Here is a 26,597-nt window from a genome sequence, read left to right on the forward strand (position 1 = left end):
TTAAAAATAATAGTGTAAGAAAATAATCAGAGATCCAGGAAAATATCTACACTACGGTGAATATTAAATGCTAGAAAGTAAATTTATAGACTAATTTGTCTTAAGTTCATGAGGTTGGTACTTATTATCCACATTTTACACATGAGTATAAACATTTTTCTAGACTCTATAAATCATGAACAGATATCTTTAAAATATTAATATTGATTATAGAATGATTTCCAAAAGAAGAAGTGGGAGAAATGGAGCAGGATACACCTTGGGAGTTATGTATCCTTCCTGTCTTCATGTTTGTAGTCCTATACGAAATGTGACAGCTCCTAGCTCAAGGACGTGTGGGCCACACTTTAGGTTATTATTTCACTGTTACAAGGAAAAGTGTTGAAGCCACCTACATTTTCAATAGTAAACTTGTTTTTACCCAAAGTGTGCTTTTGAATATGGGTTTGAACTTCAGGAGAAATAGCTCAACAGAGCTGTCAATTCAGAAATATTGACGTGATATTTGGTATCTGAGGTCATGAAAATAGATGAGGTCAACAGGAAAAATGCAAAAGATACAAAATTTAAATCTCAGATAGAATCCTGAGGAGCGGCAAGATTGTTGACAGCATCTCGCATGAGACTATCCAGAGATCTGGGGGAAAATCCATGAGCGTGGGATCTAGTGGATGCCCAAGGAAGAGACTACTGCAATGAAGATAGTCACCAGATCAAATGTTGCCGAGATTTCTTAAATTTCTATAGTCTGACACAAAAACATCTGGGTATAAATCTCCACTTGGCAATTTACTGTCTGTGTGAATTTATGTATGCTGCTTAGGACTTCAAGCAGATGTTTACTCTTTATCTTTATAAACGATAGTGTCTGTCATATAGTTATTTTAGGTGATCTGTTATAGTCTTTAACAGAATGAAAGCAATTAGTAAATACCAAATAGTAGTAATTATTTCAAGAAAATTCCCTAACCATTTCTTCAACACATCGAGTCCTAGACAGGCTGAAGAGACCTTTTTTTTTTTTTCTTCTTTTAATTGACAATAAGGTTTACTATTATTTCTCATACTATCAAGTAAATGGGATCCTACTAAGATCAGAGTTAATAAAATCATGTTTAATCTTCAGACCATGCAACCCTGTCCATAGTACATTTGCGCACACACGCACACACCCCCACACAAGCCACTTCCTCTTCCTACCCGTGGCTATTTTTTTAGATATGAGCTGTTTAACAAAGCCCTTGCTTTAGGTTTCCAAAGGGATTTTTAACCACTTGCACGTACCAAAGCTAGATGCTCAGTATGTCCTTGAAAGATAAGAGCAAGAACCCTCAACTTTAACCTCCACTTTATCTAGATGCACCTACTTCTATTTCCCTCAGGGATGCAGACCCTTGGGAGGAATAGAAAAACAGCCTGCTCTCTGGGATCTCCGAGGAAACTTAAATAGAAAGAGTTTGACCCAGTACATTAACTCTTCGGTATCCAGGGACTCCAGCAGGACCTAGAGACAAGTTGTGAGGAAAGCAATTGGAAAACCACTCAAGTGAGAGATGAAGGCTAGAAATCATATTGACAGAGGAAGCATGATATACAGCAGTCATAGAGACTGGGCAGCACAACTCAAAGAACAGGTTATATGTAATCAAAATATTTCAGTTCCAATTTGAGGCCACACCACTTTCATCTTTTGCCTCAGTTTAATCATCCACAAAATGAAAATAACAATACACAAATATCACATATTTAAGGAAGTACTTTACAAACTATAAAATGGTTTGCCAATGATTCCATTTACTTATTTGATTACTTTTGGCAAATGTCAATAGGTGAGCCTCCTGCCACTCCCTGTTAGATTTCCAACTGAGTAATCCAAAATTATGTGTGTTTCAGGCTAATGTAAAATAATACAAGGGGGAAATTCAAATAAACAGAAAAGAATTAAGAAAACTAAAAGGGGTAAATATGTGAGTAAACATAAAATATTTTTTATCTTTTCTCAATTGCTGGAAAAGTTACTTTTTTTAAGGTAAGAGAATTATAATACATTGATAGATTCATAACAAAGGTAGAAATGTATACTTGGCAATAATTGCATGCAGGTCAAAATGAGATAAATGGAAGTATGCTGTTAAAAGTTTATTATATTATTTATGGGGCAGTATAATATTAACTCATGATGGACTCTGATAAGTTAAGGTTGCATGCCATAATCCAAGGAGTAACTGTAAAAAGACAAAAAACAAAAAGGTGTAGACAAAAAGTCAACTGAGGAAATAAAATAGAATATTGAAACATACTTGAATTGATTTGATTTAAAGATTCAAAATAAATAAGTGAAGTTGTGACAGAGAAGAGAAAACAGATGGGACAATGAGGAAGCAAAATAATGACAGACATAAAAACTAACTGTATTAATAATTGCATTAACTCTAATGGGCTAAAGACCCCAATGACGAAGCAGCACTTTTCACACTAGATTAAAAAACATGCTGATGACAAAAGTTGCATGTGAAATAAAAGACACAGATAGGTTAAGCATAAAAGGATGGAAAAAAAATATGCCATGCATTCCAATACATATGGTGAATGTAGCCATGGATTCCCGACCACATGGGATTTAAAGCAAGATATATCACCAAGAAAAAAGGAGACATTTTGTAGTGATGAAAGAGTCATCAGGAAGTCATAACAATCTTTTTTTTAATTGATGTATAATCAGTTTACAATGTTGTGTCAATTTCTGGCGTTCCACATAATAGTTCAGTCATACATACATATATTCATTTTCATATTCTTTTTCATTATAGGTTACTATAAGATATTGAATATAGTTCCCTGTGCTATACGATATAAACTTGTTGTTTATCTGTTTAATATATAGTAGTTAGTATCTGTAAATCTCGAACTCCCAGTTTATCCCTTCTCACTCCCTTTCCCCCCTGGTAACCATAAGTTTGTTTTCTATGTCTGTGAGTCTGTTTCTGTTTTGTAAATAAGTTCATTTGTCTTTTTTTTTTTTTTTTCAGATTCCACATATAAGCGATATCATATGTTGTTTTTCTTTTTCCTTCTGGCTTACTTCATTTAGAATGACCATCGTCAGGTCCATCCATGTTGCTGCAAATGGCATTGTTTTATTCTTTTTTATGGCTGAGTAATATTCCGTTGTATAAATATACCACAACTCCTTTATCCATTCATCTGTCGATGGACATTTAGGTTGTTTCCATGTCTTGGATATTGTAAATAGTGTTGCTATGAACATTGGGGTGCATGTGTCTTTTGAATTAAGGTTCCCTCTGGATATATATCCAGAAGTGGGATTGCTAGATCATATGGTAAGTCTACTTTTAGTCTTTTGAGGAATCTCCATACTGTTTTCCATAACGACTACACCAAACTACATTCCCACCAGCAGTGTAGGAAGGTTCCCTTTTCTCCACACCCTCTCCAGCATTTGTTGTTTGTGAACATTTGAGTGATGACCATTCTGACTGGTATGAGGTGATACCTCATTATAGTTTTGATTTGCATTTCTCTGATAATTAGTGATACTGAGCATTTTTTTCATGTGCGTTTTGACCATTTGTGTGTCTTCATTGAAGAATTTTTGTTTAGGTCTTCTGCCCACTTTTGGATTGGGTTGTTTGTTTTGTTTTGTTTTTCTTATTAAGTTGTATGAGCTGTTTATATATTCTGGAAATTAAGCCCTTGTCAGTTTCATCTTTTGCAAATATTTTCTCCCACTCTGTTGGTTGTCTTTTTGCTTTGCTTACGGTTTCCTTTGCTGTGCAAAAGCTTATAAGTTTAGTTAAGTTCTGTTTGAAGAAATCATAACAATCTTAATGTCTATCCATGTAATAGGAAAGCTTCAAAATACACACAAACAAGTAACAGGACTAAAAACAAAAAGACAAATTCATAATCAGATTTGAAGATTTTAGTACTTCCCCAGTTGAATGTTACTTGGTTATATATGTAGATAAAAATCATTTGAACTTACACTTCAGTTGTCTACATATTACTCTATGTAAATTTCAATAATAGAAAATGGAAAGCAACTCCATTGGCTATAAGAAAAAAAAGAAGAAACAAAGAAATGATGAACTTAAACTAATATATCAATTAATTTGGAATTAAATGGTGTCTTGGTAGCTTTAAGTGCTTTCCCTAATCTCTGGGGCAGGCTCTCCTTCGTATGATATGTTCAGGTCTCCAGAATTGGTGGAATATCCCAGTCTGAACTTTTCATGGCCTGTGGAAAGCAATGAGTTAACACTATGGCCCTATACCAAGCCCTCTGCTGGGAATTTCTACAAAATTTCTCAGGGAAGTCATTTGTTTACAGAACATAGTAAAGATGGAGGAATTGGTGTCCCGTGAGTACAGAACTCAGAACACAGTTCAAGGAGTCTGTGATCTCTAGATAAAGGTCTCAGTCAACAGATGTGGTACTGAGGCTGAGAAGTCTCTGGCCTAAAGTCACCTTTGTTTCACTGTGTGGTTAAATGGTAAGTGCAATAGTGCTCTAACATAATATTGTCTCAGTATGGCACTGTATCCTGGCACGTGTCTGAAATATGAGTACTCTATGAACTAGGCCTTACAGAAGACTATGACTAAGGGTGGCTTGATGGAAGCTCCAGAATTTTGATATAGGAGGGGCTCAGAGGTTAAAAAATAATACAATGGGGAAATGGAGGGAACTTTTTTGGGAAGAGGAACTGGAGGTTGGATCAATTGCCAGAGGCCAATGATTTAGTCGATCATTCCTACGTAATGAAGTTTCCATAAAACCTGAAAGACAGGGTTTGGAAAGTTTATAGGTTGGTGAACACATGAAGATTTGGGAAACAGTTACACACTCAGGGAAGCATGAAGACTCCATGCTCTTGCCACACACCTTGTCCTATGCATCTCTTCCATCTGACTGCTCATGAGTTCTGTAAGCTGCTCTAGCAAATTAGTCACCCTCTAGGAGGGTTGTGAAAACCTCTCATTTATAGCCAGATGTTTGTAAGTACAGGTAACACCCTGAACTTATGACTGGCATCTGGAGTCCATGAGGGGGTATGTGGAACCCTCTAATCAGTAGCCAGTTTGTCACAAACACAGGTGACAACCTAGACTTGTGGTGGGCACCTGAAGTGTGTGTTTAGGGGGCAATCTTAAAGGACTGAGCTCTTAACCTGTGGGGTATGATGCTATCTGTGGGTAGACGGTGTCAGAATTGAGTTGAATAGTTTTAGGACACCTTGCTGGTATCCCAAGAATTGCTTGGTGTTGTCTCGGAAGCACCCCTCCCCCACCAACACACACACACACACACACACACACACACACACACACACATTGGAACTGGTTCTCATAAATCTTTTAGTCATAATGTATTGAAATAGATGCTAAATTTATAGCAATAACAAAAAAATAAAATTGACACTGCAATGGGTCAAAATTGTAGTAACTAGGTATATGTCACAGTTTTGGATATCAATAAGAATGTAAATTATATAGTTCACTGTGATCTTTGAATCAGAGGTAAATGACAAAGAGCTAGTCAAAGCAAGAAACATACCTCTCCCCATCTTCAAATCAGAGAAAATCCTCACATAAGGCTTATGGATAATACTTGCTCTGAAACAAGGAAAGAATCTTCAAGCACCTACTCAGAGGGAAGAAATAATTCCCAACATCAGTTCAGTTTAATGGAAATCAATTCAGTTTAATAAGGTTCAACTAATAATGACTGAATGTGTGCTGTTTGTCAGGAACCATGCTTGATACTGATAATATCAAGATCCTTAAACACAAACTGTGATCTTAATGAACTTATTGGCTACTGAGGATCCATGGAAGGCAATCAAGTAATCAGCCAATCGCAGGACCACTGTGATACTGTAATAGAGTTAGAATGCAAGTTACAGTGAAGGGCATAGACTCTGCTTGGAGTGATCAGGAGGGAAGAATTCAAGGAGTAAGCCACTGCTGGTTTGACCTAATTAGACTTGTCAAGGAGCTATCTCTGTACACTTTCACCCTGGGGATTTTAGAGGTCAGAGAGTGTCTACTACCCAGATTACAACATAACCACTGCCTTATCCTTTTCAAAAGTGCACCTCAGGTCTAGAAGAGGCTTTATCTTTAATGACAATTCACTAGCATCTCATTCTGGAGGATGAACTGGATGAAAACATTGTGTTTCTGATTCCTAATAGTCAAGAGTCCTCTAACAAAACCTGAACCTCTCAATTAAACACTTTCTCTAGGCAAAGAGGGTAGAAACTGATAAGCATTATGTATCTTGAAATCTCATTGTCTCCAATAAACTTAATTCCAAAAAGAAAGGTACAGTCTTAAAGGTACATAGTTAACTCAGTTGTCTATGAAAAATCTCTATAGTTGTAGAACATCTATGTATCTTATGGTGTCAGAAAAAAAGGGATCCAGACAATATCTATCTCCTGCATCACCAACATACTATGTCTCTAACCTTGCCACCCCCCATGGCTGGCCAATAGTCCAGCTGACCAAACCACCTTATATCTATGAGAGTCTATGCTGGACTGCAGAGAAAGTCCAAGAATCCTTTCTCTCTCCCCAAGCTCAAGGATGGAGAACACTGCTATGTATTGGTCATTTTTAAGGACATTCTATCCGCTTACATACAGGAAGATGGGATTTTTCGCTGTGCTATAAGAGAGGGTTAACAGTCAAGCACACATGACCTATTTTCTGTCCTTCCTTTGTGCTGCTTCCAATGAAGAGCTTGTGAGTAAAATCAACTTTTAAAGCTCAAGGCCTGGCCTGAAAAATGTTTGGAGCAAAAGACTCTAGAAATCAGAGAAAACACTTAATAACTGCTGTCACATATTGCAATCCTCCTCTCCTGATTTTTTTTTTTTTTTTTATTCTAGGCTTACTCTGAATCAAGCAAAAAGAGTTACCTTATAGTTCAGCCTGACTTTCTAAGTTGCTTCATTAGATTAGGGGTGAGTAGGGGCAAAGCCTCATAGTAAAAGGGGAATTTATTTGTAGGTCGTGCTCTTTATGTGGATATTATTTTCTGAGCACCTTATGGAGAAGTGTGATTGATCCAGACAGTACCTATATTCCTGATTCTCCTTGTCAATTAACACTATCTGACTCTATTATCAATAGTCTGTTTAGAAGAACTACCTCATTCTTTTATTGCCTATTATGAGAAGGCTTTCAAAACTGTATTTTCTTTGTTTCTGTCTTAGAAAAAGTACGGAAAGGAGGGAGATGAGAGTAATAGACCTATATTGAGAGTGTCATTTCAGATCCAGGAATAAATACTTTCCAACCAATTCATCATGCACACTCTCAATTCCTCTAAAGTTGAGATCACCACCTTCTTCCTGATTGGCATCCCAGGGCTGGAGCATGTTCACTTATGGATCTCTGTCCCCATCTCCCTCATGTACCTAGTGGCCATCTTGGGCAACTGTACCATCCTCTTTGTGATCAGGACGGAGCCCTCACTCCACGCACCCATGTACTACTTCCTTTCCATGTTGGCTGTCTCTGACCTGGGCCTGTCCCTCTCATCCCTCCCCACTATGCTGAGGCTCTTTGTTTTCAATGCTACAGGAATTTCCCCAAATGCCTGCTTTGCTCAAGAATTCTTTATCCATGGATTCACAGACATGGAGTCCTCAATGCTCCTGGTCATGTCTTTTGACTGCTTTTTGGCCATTCACAGCCCTCTGATATACAGCTCCATCCTCACCAATGCCAGAGTGGCCAAAATGGGCCTGGTGTTTCTCATTAAAAGCATGTTCTTAGTGCTCCCATTTCCTTTCACTCTCAAAAGATTGATCTATTGTAGGAAAAGCCTGCTTTCTTACTCTTATTGTCTCCATCAGGATGTTCTGAAGCTGGCCTGCTCTGACAACACAGTCAACTTTTTCTATGGTTTCTTTGTTGCCCTCTTTATGATGACAGACAGTGTGTTCATTGCTGTGTCCTATGTATTCATCCTGAAGACTGTGATGGGAATTGGTTCCCATAAGGAGCGGCTCAAGGCTCTCAACACCTGTGTCTCTCACATCTGTGCAGTGCTTATCTTCTATGTGCCCATCATTGCTTTGGCCTCCGTGCACCACTTTGGCAAGCACAAGTCCCCAGTGGCCATGGTCCTCATTGCTGACATTTTCTTGCTGGTACCACCTTTGATGAACCCCATCATCTACTGTGTGAAGACGTGGCAAATTCGTGAGAAAGTTCTGGGGAAATTGGGTCTAAAATAAAGGTATGGAGAAAATGAGGCAGGGTCAGCCAGGGTCAGGGAATAAAAAATACTTTTTGAAGCAAGGTATTATGGATGTTACATTCTTTTCTTTCGTAATCATCCTTCTGGTCAGTACAATACATGGACTGGGCACTGAGTTTTGCAAGCTTAGGACTGACATGGACATTGACAGGTGTGTGTAGGATAGTTCTGTAATATGATTAGAATCATGAATCAATACAAGGATATGAAATTTTAGTTACACTGTTTACTAGGATAAGTATACATGGAAGTAGCAGTTGCTCCCTCTTATAAATAATGAATATCAGAGTAGCTGGAGGTTAAGGACGTAACCCCAAACCAGTTACTGATTTTCTTTCATGAAACCTTCAGACATGGTGTATTTGTTGAGGGGACTTCAGTCAAGTTAATGTGAATTCTTGATTTCCCATTTAAGTGAAAAATCTATTGTCAAGTATGAGTTGGTTAAAGATTTTCTGCCTTTGCTCTTTTCTTAACAATCAAATCGGGACAATCAGTAATTCTCCTTTACTTTAGAGCTCTAATAGCCTTGAATCATGATAATAAGCTCTCTCATGCCTTCTTTAATACAGACCAGGTTTTTTTCTCTAACCTACAACAGGGTTCCAGGTAGTCATAGCTACTAAAAGGAGAACAGAGGGACAATTCTCCTATTGGTAAGAAATAGGAATCCTACTAGCACAGTAATTTTTAAAGCACCAATATTATTGATTAATTGCCCTAAAATATATGTTCTAAAATAATGGTTTTCATGCTTGTTTCAATACTTGGTATTTTCATGTTTGGTAGTTGGCATTAAATTACATTAAACAAGCTAGTAATAATTTTAAACTAGCAGAAAAAATGACTGTATATTAAGCAATATAAAATCATATTCATGCAGATATAGTTCCATTTTTTAAAAGATAAATAGCCAACTAAAGATGATTGGCTATCTCAAATTATTTCCTATAAATTCATTTGTTTCTTGTTCACCTTTTATTTATGGGTATTAAGTAGGGGACAAAGGTATAAAGTGTAAAATTTAGAATAAGCTAGCCAGTCGTTCACAATTTGTACTGTGGAAGTCAAAGAAAATTATTGTTAATAAATTTCAATGTTCTACTTCCTAAGTTGAACTCACAAATTGTATTATTGTGTTCCAAAGAACCATTTTGAAGAAGTTGTTCTCTGATGGCTAAACATTCATGTAGATTTGATGTCCCCAGGTGAGTTTCAATGAGTTCTTGTTGTTCAGTAGCTGACGTTTTGACGTCCCCAGCTTAATCAGGAAAGGGGAGAACAGCCTTTTGTACCTCCTCCCAGTTTTTATTACTCAGTTCCTTCTCTGTGGCCCCTAACACTCTCCAATTATGTTATGATTATTAGTTCACATGTCTGTCTCTCTTAGTTGTATTTTATTTCCTAAAATAACTGCATACAGCAAATTTATTGACATATCACCAGTACTTGTTCTGTGCACATAAAGGATATCTGGATAGTAGTCTGACACGTTTCCCAATTCCTTTTGGAAAAAAAGCAATCAGAACAACAGAAATAAAAGCTTTGACAATTCATAATATGATGATAAACTACAAGTACACAAAAGAACATCAGGAATGATAGAAAACCTATGGCCAAAATCTGTAAAGAGTAACTATCATTTTAAGTCAAAGAAGCTGCCCTAAAAACAGTTCATGCTCTGTTTAACCACAAGAAAAAGCAAATACATTGCCATGAAAAAACATGAGGAAGAATACTTATTCTCTTTTGAGCATTTGCCCTTAACTCAGAAATTAAAATCTTTACAATGGCTCAAGTCATAAGATGTCAGTAGATGTCATTTCTCTATCAAAGAGTGAATAGGTTTCAAATTTTCTGTTTTCCTCAATTTCCAATCAAGCATACAGTAGCATGTATTTAGGAATTTACCAAAATAATCCTAAAAATAGATTTATAAGAGTAAACTGGAGAATATAAGATAAAAATAAACAGAAATTATAATAAAGCTCTGTAAGAAAGTGACGTTTATTAAACAGCTATAAATTGTGTGTAGTTTGCTTAACAAATCAGTGGTAAGAACAAGGAACTATAACAAACACACTACAATATACCATACATGATATGAAAACTTAACATATAATTAAGGAATATCAGACCGTGATTGAAAATAGATTGATTATTCAAATAATAGTAGTAGAAATAATTAGCACCTATTGAGAAAATATATTTGTGTGTGATCTTTTATCATACACAAAAATGAACTAAAATAAATTAAGAATTAAGTACAAAGGAAAATTTTAAATCTCCATAAATATAAATAAATAACATCATCTCTGGATGGGAATAATTTACTAAGGAAATAGCAAAAATGGAAAAGCAGAAATGAAAAGTGTTATACATTTGTATTGAAAAGCAATTAGGTATATGAATAACATTTAAATAGTTATAATTTAGAAGACAATAATGGGATATACTCAGTGTTGACCAGGTACCAGACGTTGGGCTATATATTTACCTGTATTAACCCCACTAATTTTTGGCAAGAATGTAGGAAGGTAGATTTCATCAGATTGAGAAATTAAAGCTTTGAGAAATTCAACAACTTTTCCAAGGACACAGAGCTATAGTGTTAGAAACTTGAATCTAACCCAGGCAGTGTGCTTCCAGAGCCTACAAACTTTTCCACTAAATTTAATAATTCACATTCTAGATGTGATCAAATATGTATTTATAAGAATATATTTTCAGGGTTATTTGCTATGATAAAAATACTATAAACTACTGAAATAAATAATAGGAAATGTAACATAAACCATGATGTACATATAATATTAAATATTATTTACCCATGCAACACAGCATCAGCAAATAAGTGGTTAAGCACTATATAAGATGCTAAGGATTAAATAAAACATAAATCTTAGGTCTACTATCAAGGAGCATATAGTCTGGAGGTGGAGAGAAAAAACAGATAATTAACTTCACTGAGTAAAGTATGGTAAGTTTAAGCACACATATAAAAAAGCACAAATGAAAAAATGGCAATTTGCCTACTTTATTGAAGAATCAGAGGAAAACTTCCTGGAGAAAGTTAAGTCTAATGTAAAATATGATTTAATAGAGAATAATGATTAATGACAGGCAAATAAGTAAGATACACATTCATATGTACACTATTATTTTTGTTTATAAATATAAACTGTGTGTGCATATATGTTGGCTTATTAAAAAAAGATTAAGGCATAAATCATATAATTCTCATTGACAGGATTGTGAATGATTTTTCTGTCTTTTAATACTTTTCTATATTTCTCAATATAGTCACAAAATTTTAATTGTATATAAATATATATACATATATGACATTTATAATCAAAAAACCCTCCAAATATATTAAATGCATGGCTTGAATAACAACAAAGTGCAAAATCATGTCCTAATAGCAATTACTATAAAGTACTCTGATGAACATGTTTTTGGCATTGAGCAGGCGATTTTGGCTTTGAGCAGTTGCATTTTTGAGTCAGATATGAAAAGTACATTTGGAGAACTAAAAGATTAACACACATGTGGCGCATTGCCTTCAATACTGACCATCATAAAACTGGAAGAATGACTACACATTTCCATAATTACTCATCCAAAATCCTTGGAATTGAATTCAGAATTTTTTATACTTTAAAAAGATCCTATAACCCTTGAGGAATTATCCTGTATTCTAGCACAACTGTATCACTGAAATCAAATGTGTTAATATTCACTCAGTGGGAAATAAATAATGACCATAAATATAGTCATAGCAGTCCATGTTAGCTTTATTGTTTGCTGCCAATATATTTTCATATCAGATTTGTGAAAATGAAAAAAAAAGGACATGTTTTTCCAGTTGTTTTTAAACTTATGAATTGTGAATAGCAGTATGGATCCTCAAAGAAAAAATTTTAGAAAGGTCTTCCAAAGAAGCAATTAAAAAGCCATGGATATTGTTGAAAACTGGTGAGGGAAATTTTGATGGTTAGATTAGGGTGCGGCCTGGGCTGTATTCTCTGCCACAGGTTGGTTGCAGGCTTAGAGTCTCTGCTGTAGTGTGATACTCTGTAAGGAAAATTATTTTTTCTTCCCTGTTTCATAGTTCTTCCTTTCTATTGGCCTTTCTTAGCTGCTATATAAGCCTCCTTTCTTCTCTAGGTGCAGTAATGTCTGGGCTCAAAACCATAAATACTGAAAAATATCATTTGGCATTTTATGTCATTTCCTGGAGTCCTCAGAGAGTACCATGTAACCTCATCTATAAAATGTCCAATTTTGTGAGCATTTTCTCTGCCTCACCCTTATCCTTCCAACCTTTATCTAACTTCACATATTGAAATTTATAAATTCTTTTACTTAAGTCTCTTTCCTTAAGATGGTTTTATTCTGGGCTTACTAATAGGCTGCTTGACTAATAAAAGTCTTCTATCCTTAATCCTTTTTCTGCAACAAGGTATAGACGTTCTATGTCTATAGCTAGATGCATCTTGTGACTCTTAAACTTTTACATAATAGTTGTATTTTATTCTGTTGAAGGAGTTAGAACCAAAGAGACACTTATTAGGCAGCAACATGAGCACAGAGAATTGAAATCTGAAATACTGAATTGTGATGTAATGAAATACAAAGACTTCCCACAAAGTGCATGAGGCCAAGAGAGGTTCTGGTTGTGATACTGGCCTTGGAGGCTCAAAAACTGAGTGTTATTTCCAATTGCAGTACTTTCTGGATGGCCATACATTGGTCTTTCTCCACTTAAAATACTGGCTTCGGCCACACGCATGTGTGATGTTTAACCTACCCCAGGGAGATAGCAAAGAACCCAAATATGCTGTATAAAAGAGAAAACCATACAAATAAGGTTCACAATAGTGGATATTACTGTTAAGGGTTAGAGAAAAGGGGATTGGGGCTTAGGCAAAGCAGAGTCACGGATTTGTCAGTGCTTGAGCTGAGCAGAAAACCAAGGCAAAGAAACCAGAATTTATGTGTTCCCTGACCACTGGGAATAAGAAGTTGATATAGGGAGAGGAGACAGGTGGCTCTGATCAGAATATCTGCTTGGTCCATGGAGCTCAAATATGAATTTCTGAGGGGAACTGAAATTTCATAACTCTGTGTATGAAATAGAAGTTAGGAGAAGTCTCCTAATTTCCTGTCAACCCTGTCCTGAGGTTACTTCTTCACAAAATAACTATTGTTAATAGAGGTAATCCAAAGATTTCATATTAAAAAGCATCAAAATCACTGTGCAATTCTGTAGTAACAATTACACCAAAAGTTCGAGGAACCTAACAGCTAGGTAAAATATTAACTCAAGAAACAGGGGCAAATGGAGAAAAGGTACAGTCCTGAGGCAGAGTCGACACTGAAGAGGGGCTCTGGGATCAGAATCAGAGCAGTAAGGCTATCTAGGCAATGGGAAAAATTATAACAAGCAATGTGTGATCTTATAAATTGGATTCATTGGAGGCATAACAAATAGCGATTAGAACTGGGAAAGTTTCACTTTTGCTAAAGAGGAAAAGGATTAAAGAGAAAAAAAACAGAGATTCAGGGAGTGTATCCCTAAGGAGGCAGGGCTCTCTAGAGGTGATTCTAGGAAATGAAACCACGTGCAGAATTTCCCAGAACTTTAAATTACAAATCTCTATATGTGAGCCCTTGCTCACACGTGTAACCCTTCCGTCTATGAGCTCAGGGAAAAAAATTTCTTCAATTCCCCCTGGGAAATTTGACCACAGAAATAAATGATTTTGTTCAGCTGAGTGCAAAAATAAAATTATTGGCATTTGCTTTGGGTCTAAGAACTACCTTTTTTAAAGCAGATAATTCAATTGTTTACCTGGAATGAAATGATCTTATTGTGCTTTTAATATGCACAGGTGCTCATGTAATTGTTTTAAATGTTTGAGGGACATATACATAATTAATCTGGTTTTGAATTGTTGTTGGTTCACTTGTTTGAACTTTTTGATAAACGTAGGGGAAAATTATTCTCATTTTCTTGCTCCTATAATTTAATTGAGATTGTCTTAGTAACCACAATGTCTAAGGGTGACATGGACACAGATCCCTCTCCTATGTAATTATAATTTATGTGCTGACATAATTTTCTCTCCTTCAATACCACGGTCCTCTAAGACGCCTCAACTGGCGGCCCCGTGAACCTTTAGAGTGAAGCAGCTGGAGCATGGCCCGGCGAATGGTCTTGGTCTTCAAGCTGTAAATGATAGGGTTCAGTACAGGTGGTAAGAGCAAGTAAATATTGGCCAAAATGCTACAGATCACCCTTGGAGTGGAGTTAAGGAGGCGGTGTGTAAAGGACAGGCTGATCATTGGCACATAGAAAACAGTGACAGCACAGATGTGACAGACACAAGTGTTGAGAGCTTTTTGTTGCTTCTTAGGGGCCACGATGCTCAGGATAGTGCGGATAATCAGGACATAGGAGAAGAGGATGAACAGTAAGTCAATACCAGTCAGGTAGAGCTGGAGAAACATGCCCAAAAAGCTGCTGAGCCAGGAGTTGGAATATGTGTATCTGATTATATCTGGGTGGTAACAAAAAGGATGGGCAAGTTCTTGGCCTCCATGGAAAGCTACACCCTTCAAGGCTAGAACCACAGGAAAGATGTAAATTACTTGCCGCAGGCAGATGACCAGTCCAATCACCATGATTATCCTGTCTTTGAGGACAGTGGTATATTTCAGAGGGTTACAGATAGCCATGAACCGGTCAAAGGCCATTACTGCAAGCACTGAGGACTCCAGGAAGGAGAAGGCATGTACAAAGAACATTTGAGTGAGGCAGGCTTTAAAACTGATCTCCCGGGCATGAAACCAGAGAACTCCAAGCACAGTGGGGAGGGTTGAGATGGCCAGACACAGATCAACGGCTGACAGCATGGAGAGGAAGTAGTACATGGGCTTGTGGAGACGCCGCTCAACAGCGATGACTAACAGGATCGAGCTATTTCCCAAAAGAGCAATGATGTAGAGACAGCAGACAGGGATGGAGATCCAGATGTGAGCAAGTTCCATCCCAGGGAATGCAGTGAGGAGGAATGAGGAGGGGGAGGATGTGGTATTATTGAAAATTGCCATGGTGTGCTGAGGACACACCCTGAAAAGAGAGACAACAATTATCGTATTTGTCATATCGATCCTTTTTTCAAGAACTAACTCTTTTATAAACTCTTTCCAAATTACACAATGTTTCTTGGTATTCAAAATCCCCAATTTAATTAAGGTAGCTATCACCTAAGTCTATAGTATTTTGAATTTTTCTTGTCAGACCTGGTCCATTTTTCTTCCTCTACCCTATCCCAATTCTAACATTAATCTCTCTAGGCTCATCCCCACCCTATTGCCCAGACTAACTGTGACTCAAAGTAGCAAATGCTTATAGACTGATGCCACACACGTGCACAAACATCAATAAAACAACTGCTATTACAACTGTTGGGTCTTTGTGTGAAATCTGCAAGCTATGTTATTTGCTTCAGAAATAATGGAGAAGCACTTAAGAGCCACTGGGCACCTTTGATAGCATCCTTCATAATGTTCTTGCTGGATAGTGGCCTGGGATATTGTATCCAGAAATATCGTTGTACATGAATCATTAGCGATTCTCTCCCTGTAGATTCCAGATCTACCCAGCTCAATAACTTAGTGATCCAAAGGTTAGCATCTCTGGTTACTGGCATCAGTAAGGTATAGACCCATTCTCTTCATTTACCAATCCCCACCTTCTGTTTGTTTCTCAACACTGAAATTTATTCTCTCTGCAAACTGGATCCTGCCCTGACAGCTCCAGGCTTATAATAAACCTGAAACTTCCCCTCTGCTTCTAAACCTCTGCACCTCTTTATGCTTGGATCTTTCATTTGACACAATAATGAGGCACAGTTGATATTGGTAACTTATACATGCAAGCACCATCTCCTTTTTCTGCCTGGAGTGTGAGTTCCTTAAAAGTCTGAATGTGCCTGTTTTTCTTCTCTCAGTGCCAGCTACTAAAGAAGGATCTGGAATAATAGAAATCTTCAATTAATGTTAACTGCTTTCTGAATGATCTTGGCCACTGGGAGAGAGTTCTGAGTTCTGTCTCTTTTTCTCTTCCTTCCTCTCTTCCATTCCCTCACGTCCTCCATCTCCCTGTCTCAATTTCTTCTAGGCTCCTTGGAACCCCTCTATTTCAGGCACCCCTCTATTTCTTCATCCCGCCTTATTGGTAGCCTCTGTCATTTCATTGCTCTTCTCCTTTCTCACTTTTTAATCCCTTCCCCATCTGTTCCTTTCCATTTATGCACTCTTCTTACCTGCTCACGTCGGCAGGAAATACCACCAACTTCTCTGCAGTCCTGCCACAGACCTTGGAGACTAAGCCGGCTCCCAAGAGTGGAGGCTTTATAGAAAGCTTAGTAGAGTCACCAGGCAACAGAGGGCTATCTTCATTAGAGAGTGTACTGGTTGGATCAAGAGTTATGGCGCCCATAAAAATATGTTCCTCTCCAACAGCTCAGACACATCTCCCTGACACAGCTTCAGACCTGCTTCCGGGCCCAAGCAGACCCCATACATCAGGGGCTGTAAGCAAAGCCCGGGCCCTTGGGGCTGACAGTAATGGGTATCTTCAAACACTGCCTGCCTGGGTCAGATAACTACAACCATTCCTCTTCACCCCGCCTTAGGCTACCCATTCTCAGCCAGGGAGGCTTCCTGAATGTCAGAGCAGGATCAGGAGAGTGCACAGAGTCATCCTTCTGTTCTCAGCTCCAGCATGTACTTTTCCTAACAAGTCTCACTGTCCTCCTTGCCAGTCCCATGTTCCTCCTCCTACCCAGGAACCCTTTCTAAGAAGCCACCTTATTAATGGAGTCACAGCTGCAGCCCACCTACCCTTGTACGCGTAATTCAACTAGCATTTGATGAACTCATGATGTGTGCCAAAAATCACACTACACTCTTGAAATACATTGTTGTATTTTGTATATTCATTTATCATCATGCTTATGGGTTAAGTATTGTTATCCATTATTTCACAGGTGAGGAAATTGAAACTCAGAATAGTCTTGAATAACTGTACCCTTCGAAGAGTTAGCAAGTTACACAGCTGGTATTCAAGCCCTTACTCTAAACCTCTTAATCTTAACCAATATGCTATACCCCCTTCCATGGCCAACTGCTCCCACTCATACCTTCAGAAGATGTGGCTGTAACCCATGGTCTTCAATCTATCCATCCCGTAGAGTGCTTGATTCCCAACTACATGCTCACATTCTGGTTTTAGCCTCATGTGGACCAGAGTCCATCTCTCCATAGTAGGCAGTACATTAATAATTCTTACTGTATCTAATGATCCCTGACTTTTTATCCTTCTCGAAACACTTTCCATCCATATTTTTGTTATATCCTTATCAGACACACTGAGCAAAGATGCCTGTCTCAATGAGTATCTAGAGAGATTAAGTAACCAAAAAAGTATGCAGCAAGTAATGTTTAGATTCATATGTAAATACCATCCTTTTCCACTGGTTCTCATTAGTGAAAATGAGTGGCTCTGGAAATGTCAAATGAGACTTACTAATATTAAGTGAGACAGAAGAGTCAGGAAGTATGAGATCAATCTTGAAAAAATACAGTTTTCACTCACTCGTTACTTCAAGTACATATAGAGTATCTACCATATCTTCTGAACTATTTTAAGTACAAACTTGGAATAGACTAATGTAATATAAAAAGTCTCTGTTCTTATGAAGTATATAGAATAGCAGGGAAGACATACTGTTAGGTAACTATAGTATACACACTGTGAGAAACTCTAACATAATAAAGGGCATGTCAGAAAAGTGTCCTGAATAGAAATAAAGTTGAAATTGAAATCTAAAACTTATATAGAGATCCATATTTTTCCAGCTCACTGAATGCACCATTCTCTCTTACTTTTCACTTGCTATTTTCTTTTTAATATTCTTCTCTCCTGCTACTAGCCCATTACACATGCATACCGTATTTTTATAAAATGTCCTCAAAGAACATATAAATAAATGCAAAAGGCAAAAAAAAAAAAAAAGTCCTATGTTCAGCATTGAATACCAGAGTGATTATAATGGAACAAAAACAATCTGGGAACTTTTTCTTGAATAAGTTGTTAAAGAATGGTATATAATGGAATACTACTCAGAAATGAAAATAAACTACCAATATACACAACAATATGGGTGAATCTCAAATGCATTACACTCAGAAGCCAGACATAGAAAACTACAAATTGCAGGGTCCATGACTCTCTGGAAAAAGAAGTATAGGCATGGAAAACAAATCAGTGCTTCTTGGGGTTGGCATGAATAGAGAGGTTGACTACAAAGCATTAGCATGAGGGAGTTTAGGGGGCTGATGTTATTTTTCTATATCTTTGTGTCAGTGATGGTTACTCTGCATTTGTGTAAACTTAAAAGAACTATATACAAAACCAGTGAATTTTATTTCATATAAATGTTGAAAAGTTGTTATATACTGTTTCGAGAAAATTCATATTTTATCAAGCTAAGAAAAATTATTGCTTTCATCAAAACGATTATGCAATGGCATATCATACCCATTAGATTTGTACTGTTCAATACAGTAGCTACTAGCTACGTGTGATGTTTAAATTTACATTTCAGTTAATTAAAATTAAACTTTAAAAATTCAGTTCCTTGGTTGCACTAGCCAAGTTTCAAGTGTTCAATAGCCACATGAAGCTCTTGGTTACAATATTAAACAACAGAGATTTGGAACATTTGCATCACTGAAGGAATTTCTATTGGACAGAGCTGTATTTGATTATCTTTTCTAACTTGACTGTATTTGCACAGAAGTTGTAAACGCCATTAGAAGCCAGTCCTGCCTCCACTGAACACTTGGGCAATTCGCTGCTGGATCTCCTTGGTCCTAACACTGTAGACAACAGGATTGAGCACAGGAGGTACCAGCAGGTAGATACTGGCCATGACCGTGTGTACTACTGGTGACAAATGCTTCTCCAAGCAGTGACTCAGAATCATGCCAATGAGAGGTACATAGAAGAGCAGCAATGCACAGATATGAGAGAGGCAGGTGTTGAGAGCTTTGAGTCTCTCTTGCCAGGAAGCAATGCCCAATACTGCCTGGAGGATTAGAAAGTAGAAACCAAAAGGATCAAGGCATCCAGTGCAATGATGAAGATCACAGCCAGAGGGCATAGATGCTATTGATATAGGTGGAGGATGCTATTGATATGGGTGGAGGCAGTATGCATGGGAGAGGATGTTGGAGTGGCAGAAAGGTAGGCTTTTGATGAGGAAAGGCACTGAGAGCACAGCTCCCACACTCCACAGCAGGACGGCTGCTCCAATCTTGCTGATGACTCCATGAGTGAAAATGGTAGCACAATGCAGAAGAAAGTGAATATCCACAAAACAATCAAAGGCCATAGCCACCAGAACACCTGATTCCCAAAGGTGTGGGAAAAGAACATTTGAGTGGTGCAGGCATCAAGGGTTACTGAGCACCAGTTGAACCAGCGGACCCTGATCATGGTGGGCATGGAAGACGACGAAAGGCTGAGGTAAGTGGCAGCTAGCATAGCCAGAAAATAACACATGAGCTCATGGAAACTTCGCTCAACTTTGATGACAACAAGGATGATGACATTACCCAGAAATGTGAAACCGTAAAGAAGACAGAGGAGCAAGGCCAACCAGAAGTCCTTCTCGGGCATTCCTGGAATCCCAGTCAGCATGCAGATCTAATGATTGTCAGCAGTTTGGTTGAATGGCAACATAGTGGAGTGGAGGTTTGACTAGGGAAAAATAAAAACTCATTAAGTCAAACAGTTTCAATTAGAATCAGTGACAATAAGTATTGAGATGGTAACCATAAGAAAGAGTGACTTAAACATTATTTTGACACATGTCAGTGTCTGATACAGAAACTGACGCCCCACCCCCATAAAGCAATAATTCTGTTACTGACAGTCATATGGTAAAATGTCCAGGAGAATGAAAAAAAAAAAAAAAACCTTCAATCCCCTAAAAGGGATATAATTCATGTAGAAACATCAAGGAGTTAACTGTCTTGCCTCTGTGCTAAGGAAAAATTTGATGCTATATAAAACAGAAACAGACTCACAGACTTAGAAAACAAACGTATGGTTACCAAGGGGAAAGGTGTGGGGGAGGGATAAATTGGGAGTATGGGATTTGCAGATACTAACTACTGTTTACACTTACATTAATTAAACGAATTAAAATGTCAGTACCTTAGCTGCTGTAGCTGTGTTTCAAGTGTTCAATAGCTACATCAGGCTAGTGACTACTTCCCTGGAAAAATACAGATGTAGAACGTTTCCATTACTTCAGAAAATTCTATTGAAATTTAAAAATTTGGTCATGCAGACTGCAGATTATAGGATACCAACATTCTAGTGACCTCTTGACAGATCTTAGACCCAAGTGGATTTGAGGGTTTTTCACTTATATACTGTATAACTTCTGTTTCTCTTTACCAGTATGTCTTTGTCTCTCTTTTGGAAATTTGAATAGGAAAATAGCATTAAAACTGAACCCAGGAGAGTGACCACCTGGGTTTGAATCCTAGCTCTATGACCTTGGACACGTTACTTAATTTCTATGCTTTATTCCTCACCTTTTTAAATAAAAATGAAAATAGTAGCTACCATGGGATAGTTAAGAGTACTCATTAGAGATATTCATAGGGCATTTAGTTAAGCATCCGCCAAATAATAAACACAGTAAAGTTTAGCTATAATCAATGATCATCTATTATCTATAAACTTTGTAATGTTTGGTTCACTGTGAAAATTCTCTCTCAAAATATTGATAGGCCATGAAATTTATTTACATACTGATAACTGTAACTGCCTACCCATATATTACTTATATATTTTGATCAAATTCTATATTACCTAAATATCTCTATACATCAGTGAACACTAAATATCAGTGGCTTGCCAGTGGTAGTTGTTGTAGTGCTCAGGGTGGTGGTCTGTGCTCAGTGACTCAGCATGTAAACATGAATGTTTACTGTAAAAGATTTATTGGAAGAAGATCCTAGATAAATCAGAGATGAAAAAATGATATACTGGTAGGAGTCATGGGTAGTGAAAATCAGTAAGAGGATGAAAAGGGTACGGAACACTGATTCCAAAGAATTAAGACCACAAAAGAAAGACTACACTGACTATCTGAAGAGCTTCATCTAAAGACCAAGACAGCTCTACCAGAATTCAAAGACGAGGATGGCAAAGGAGGCTCTTGATTCCTTAAGAGGAGTGCTATCATGAACTCAGATGCACTCAGGAAAGGATTTTCACTTCTAAGTAATTTATTGATTAATAATTTTGCTGAATGCCTACTAAGTACTAGACGTGTTATGATAGTCAGAGGGTCAAAAGGAGCAACATTTTTCCTTCTAAGACCCTTAGCAAAGAACACATGGAAAACAAGATCAGAAAGAGGAATGAAATGTGTGCCTGGGGTAGAACACAGACATGCTTTACAGATGGGTCAGTATGTTCAGCTTGTATCCTCAGCTGGACTCGGGTTAACGCTGTCTCTGTCAATTCTAGTGACAGACAGTGCAGACCAAGCCTAAACTTTCCTCCCGGCAAAAAGACAGAAGCTCTGTGGCTTAAGAAGAGTGTGGAGGGATGGAGGTGGAGGAAAAGAGGGCAGTGAGAGTCTTTCTCTTCTACCTGCTACAGAAGTATCTGTCATTCAATGTTCTCTTCCACCCAGGCAGCCAGGTGGAAGGGCTATTCTCTAAAGGACTGGCCTGAGCAATCTATGCTTTTTTTAAATTGAAGTATATTTGATTTACAGTGTGTGTTAGTTTAGGTATCTAGGATAGGATAGATGTATAGAAGAGTGATTAAGTTATACAATATATCCTTTTTCATTATAGGCCATTACAAGATACTGAATATAGTTCCCTGTTCTATACAGTAGACCTTGTTGTTTATCTATTTTATATATAGTAGTATCTGCAAATCCCAAACTCCTAATTTATACCTTTCCTCCCTTTCCCCTTTGGTAACCATAAGTTTGTTTTATATGTCTATGAGTTTATTTCTTTTTCATAAATAAGTTCGTGTCATTTTTTTTAGATTACACAGAAAGTGATATCGTATGATATTAGTCTCTCTCTGTCTGACTTATTTCACTTAGTATGATGATCTCTAGGCTCATCCATGTTGCTGCAAATAGTGTTATTTCATTCTTTTTTATGGCAGAGTAGTATTCCATTCTATATATATACCACAATTTCTTTACCCAATCATCTGTCAATGGACATTTAAGTTGCTTCCATATTTTGGCTATTGTAAATAGTGCTGCTATGAACACTGGAGTGCATGTATCTTTTCAAATTAGAGTTCTCTCTAGATACATGCCCAGAAGTGGGATTTCTGGATCATATGGTAAGTCTATTTTTAGTTTTTTAAGGAATATCCATACTGTTTTCCATAGTGTATGCACCAAGTTACTCAACCTATACTTTTAAAGTGTCTTAGCTTCAGGCTGAAGCCGAGTTCTGGCTCCTTGGATTTGTCCTCTGTAGGAGCCATGGGCTAGTCTCTCACTTGGAGAAGGCATGTATTTGCTATTTGACTTGAGCTGGGACTTAGAAGGGAAGGGTAAAGTTTTAAGGGGCTTTTGTTGCTTCTCTAATTAGCCTTTGGTAAAATAACATACTCTTCACTTAATTCTCACAGCCACAATTAGAAGTGTTATTTCTATTTTAATTTAAAAAAAAGGAAGAAATGAAAAAAAAAAAAAACAATTCTTGCTGAGATTTCAGTGATTCTAGGCTTTTTATAGATACATAGAAATCACAAGCAGTAGCTTTATATGATGTCATAGGTGGACAATGGAAGGGATAATGGGCAGACATTTTAAATGATTTTAGTCCTTTAATAATAAAAGCATGTACTATTTATTTAGTGCTTATTTATGTCACAGGCTTTGCTTTTAGCCCCTTTACATATTCTACCTCATTAAATAATCGTGAAAACTTTATGAGGAAAGTACTGTTTATTATTGCCACTGTATTCATGAGTTAAAAAATAGGGTCAGATAAGTTAATTGACCCAAATTCCAAAACTGAAAGTGAGATTGAGGTGCTCTGATCATTGTATTTAAAAGTTCTATTTGTTCATAAAGAAGAGGATTCACTTTTCAAATTCAAATTGCAGAACAAACAGCAAATTGGCCTCAACAGATCTGATCTCCTTCACTCCCACTACTCAATATTGATCTCTAAAGATTTTCTAAAAATGGCCCACACTACCATCCCCTCCATTCTGTGACAGCATCCTACAAAAAGCACTGCCCAGGTCTCAGGTTGTTCTCCAACTCACCCAGATCTCAGTCTAAGAGATGAGAGCCATTTCTGATGCTGATAGCTACAGCAGTAGAGCCAGAGATTAAAAACCAGAAGCAGCTAGTCCAGAATTCCCTCCGGTGTGATCCTCTGGAGACAAGAGCATCAGTCTTGCTGGAGATGCTCCCAGAGCCAAAGACCATATAGATTCAGGCTTCTGGGCATATTGATTTTCTTTGTCTTGATCTCAAAGTTACCGTTGTTTTCCCTAATGCAAATCTGAATCAATCTCAGTCCTACATGAATGGTACTTCACTAGCTATATCAAAATACAAATATACTATACTGTCTAATCTTTGTCATTCTGTCTTTTAAAAAAAAAGGAAAGAAGGAAGAGAGGAATAAGAAAAATGTAAAAGTAGAGCTCACTCTTATTTCCATGTATTGTCTCATTCTTTCCTCTGCTTCACAGTAAACACTGTGGTCTGTGGTCCCTGTTCCCACTTTTTCCTATTCTGTCCTCAGTTCACTTCAGTGAGAGTTCTTTCCCACTCCACTGAAACTGTCTTCGCAGATGTCACCCATGGCCTGCTTATTGCTAAACCCAGTTTAATAATTGCTAAACACTCCTCATCTTACTCTCCTTTGCAGAAAAATTAAATACAGTAGAAAATAGCCTCCACATTGAGTTACATTCTTATCTGTGTGGTTTTTTTGTTTGTCTGTGTGTGTATGACACCGTGATTTCCTCTGGCTTTAATTTCCACTCTTCAGTACCCTTGACAGTGTATCTCCTTCCTACATCACTAAATGCTGGTGTCCCTCTTATTTGATCTTTTCCCCTAAACTTTAATCTAGTTCCACTCTCCCACTGAGTGATATTGTCAAATCCCATTGTGCTAAATATTGTCTATACACTGATGACCTCCAAAAGTATTTTTTCAGGCCTGAATTCTGCCTTGATCACCAGATCAACTTCCTACTTGGTAATTTCACTTGGACTGAATGTTGAGTCAATAAGAAGTTTAATGGCTTTAAGATCAAACAGCTGAAAAATTAAAACTGTGATTTCAAGCAAATTGTATCAGATTTCACACTCTACTCTTTCTGCTGAATTTTGTGCATCTTGGATCCGGAGAGGCAGACCCTTCATAAGGTAGAGCTCCAGCTAATAGGAACTTCTGTTTGTTAGAATAATCTGGGAGTCTGCTGGGTGAGGTTATGCTAAAGGAGCATCAGATTCTATAGATATGAATGGGGCAAGTCCTGATGTCTTCAGGGGAGTCCTAGTCACCTGTCAAGCACTCAGATCAAACGTCTTGTGTATGCCTATTTTTGTCTCTAACAGCACTTCAGAGAGATTGGGGGGGGGGGGGTCCGTTAAACACTCTCACAGATTAGAAACTTGTCGAGGGCAAAGATTTTGTCTTTTAACTTATTACCTTTAATGGCCAGGGGTGCTTAAAGATAACTTCAATAAAATAAAAATAAAAGCTGATCTATAGAAATATATATATGTGCACATATATCTCACATATAGGATCATGTAAAACTAAAACTATACAGAAAATCATACATTTCTAGATACAGTCACACACTTATATTAGAAAATATATGGAAAAACTTATTATGAAACATTAGCCCTTAACATTTATGGTATAGTTGGTCTCCTGTAAGTTGTAATATACACTTGGAAAGAAAATGGGTTTAAAATTAAAAATAGACAAACTTCTGCCATACATTCTCTATTATGCCTGAAAAAAAAAATTAGAATTATTTATATTTGGCTTTTGTTTTCTGCTGTTAAAATGTAAATATGTCTATGAAGGAAAAGGCATAGGATCAAAAGGGGCATGAAGAGGTGGTGGAAAGGGTCTGTGGACATTTTGAGGACTGACTGCGCAAAGGCACACACTGATGAGTAACCAATTATTTCTATAATTTTAAGAATTACTTTGTTGATGAAGAAAATATCATTACAGAAAAATACACTAAAACAAATGAAAGAAATCATACTTTATATATTGGAATAAGAACCTAGGGAACCAAAGAAGTCCCCAAAATTCAAAGAACTCTGTCTTCTGGGTTCCTGACGGAGAGTCCAGGCAATACTTCGACCCATCCAAAACGGCAGTAGACTTCAACCCTATTCCAATACAAATCACAACACTATGTTAGCACTGAGATTGAAACTGGCTTTGGAGTCAGAAGACCTAGGCCAAAACTGGGCTGCAATCCTAAGACTTGTTTAGTGATATAACATAAGGTGAAAAAAAAAAAAATATATATATATATATATAGTGTTTATGTGTGTGTGTGGTTTGGGAAAAGAAGCAGATCCTTTTGTCTTCAGTTTTGGCTGAGAGAATGCAAATAAATTCAAAATGAAGGAATATTTGAAATAAGTGTTGGTGGAAGAAAGGACAATTTGACAGATGAAGGAGTTTGGAATTCTTAGGGAAACTGGGATGAGATAGCCCAGGTGGCACCACATAACACACCTCAGGGGATTTCTCCAGGGGAATTGTGAGATTATGTGGAATCACGATGGCTCAGACGCCACCCGAGAGTTTGAGAAGTCTTCATAAATGCTCTGTTTTTCTAGTCTCAGGAAGGAAAGGAGCCAAATCAATTCCAAACTGGAGCACAGAGGTTGATATAGGTAATAAATTAATCTTAAAGTCTTTTTACATGCCCTCCATGTAGCAAGCTCTGTGAAGGGTTATTTATGTACTGTATTTCATTAAATCCTCATAAAACTTCTAGTGAGAGAAATGATACAGGCAGATGAGAAGAGTCTATAGTGTCACGGGGTGGTGGGGAGGTACAGAAAAGATGGAAAAAAGTAAAATGTAGGTGTTGGTATTAGAGTATAAGAAGGCATATACTGCAGGGAAGGGTCTATTATGTACAAAAATTGACA

The 26,597-nt window shown here is 37.3% G+C and overlaps 2 protein-coding genes and 1 pseudogene across 2 annotated transcripts; 1 reads left to right on the top strand and 2 right to left on the bottom strand.

The window, feature by feature from the left end:
* The first annotated feature begins 7,337 nt into the window (after positions 1 to 7,337).
* Positions 7,338 to 8,273, top strand: LOC105067212 (olfactory receptor 51A7-like). The gene has a single exon (XM_010952687.1). It carries the CDS (start codon positions 7,338 to 7,340, stop codon positions 8,271 to 8,273), a length of 936 nt encoding a protein of 311 aa, XP_010950989.1.
* A 6,158-nt stretch (positions 8,274 to 14,431) lies between these two features.
* Positions 14,432 to 15,433, bottom strand: OR51T1 (olfactory receptor family 51 subfamily T member 1). Its single transcript, XM_010952708.2, has one exon. The coding sequence runs from the start codon at positions 15,413 to 15,415 to the stop codon at positions 14,432 to 14,434; it is 984 nt and encodes a 327-aa protein (XP_010951010.1). The 5' UTR covers positions 15,416 to 15,433.
* Positions 15,434 to 19,185: 3,752 nt separating this feature from the next.
* LOC105067233 (olfactory receptor 51H1-like) lies at positions 19,186 to 20,075 on the bottom strand (annotated as a pseudogene).
* Between the last annotated feature and the right edge of the window lie 6,522 nt (positions 20,076 to 26,597).

The sequence above is a fragment of the Camelus bactrianus genome, chromosome 10, assembly GCF_048773025.1.
Source record: "Camelus bactrianus isolate YW-2024 breed Bactrian camel chromosome 10, ASM4877302v1, whole genome shotgun sequence".
NCBI lineage: Eukaryota > Metazoa > Chordata > Mammalia > Artiodactyla > Camelidae > Camelus > Camelus bactrianus.

Bases quoted from the DNA above. Each gene is read 5' to 3' on its own strand.
- LOC105067212 (XM_010952687.1), top strand. From the start codon at position 7,338: ATGCACACTCTCAATTCCTCTAAAGTTGAGATCACCACCTTCTTCCTG.
- OR51T1 (XM_010952708.2), bottom strand. From the start codon at position 15,415: ATGGCAATTTTCAATAATACCACATCCTCCCCCTCCTCATTCCTCCTC.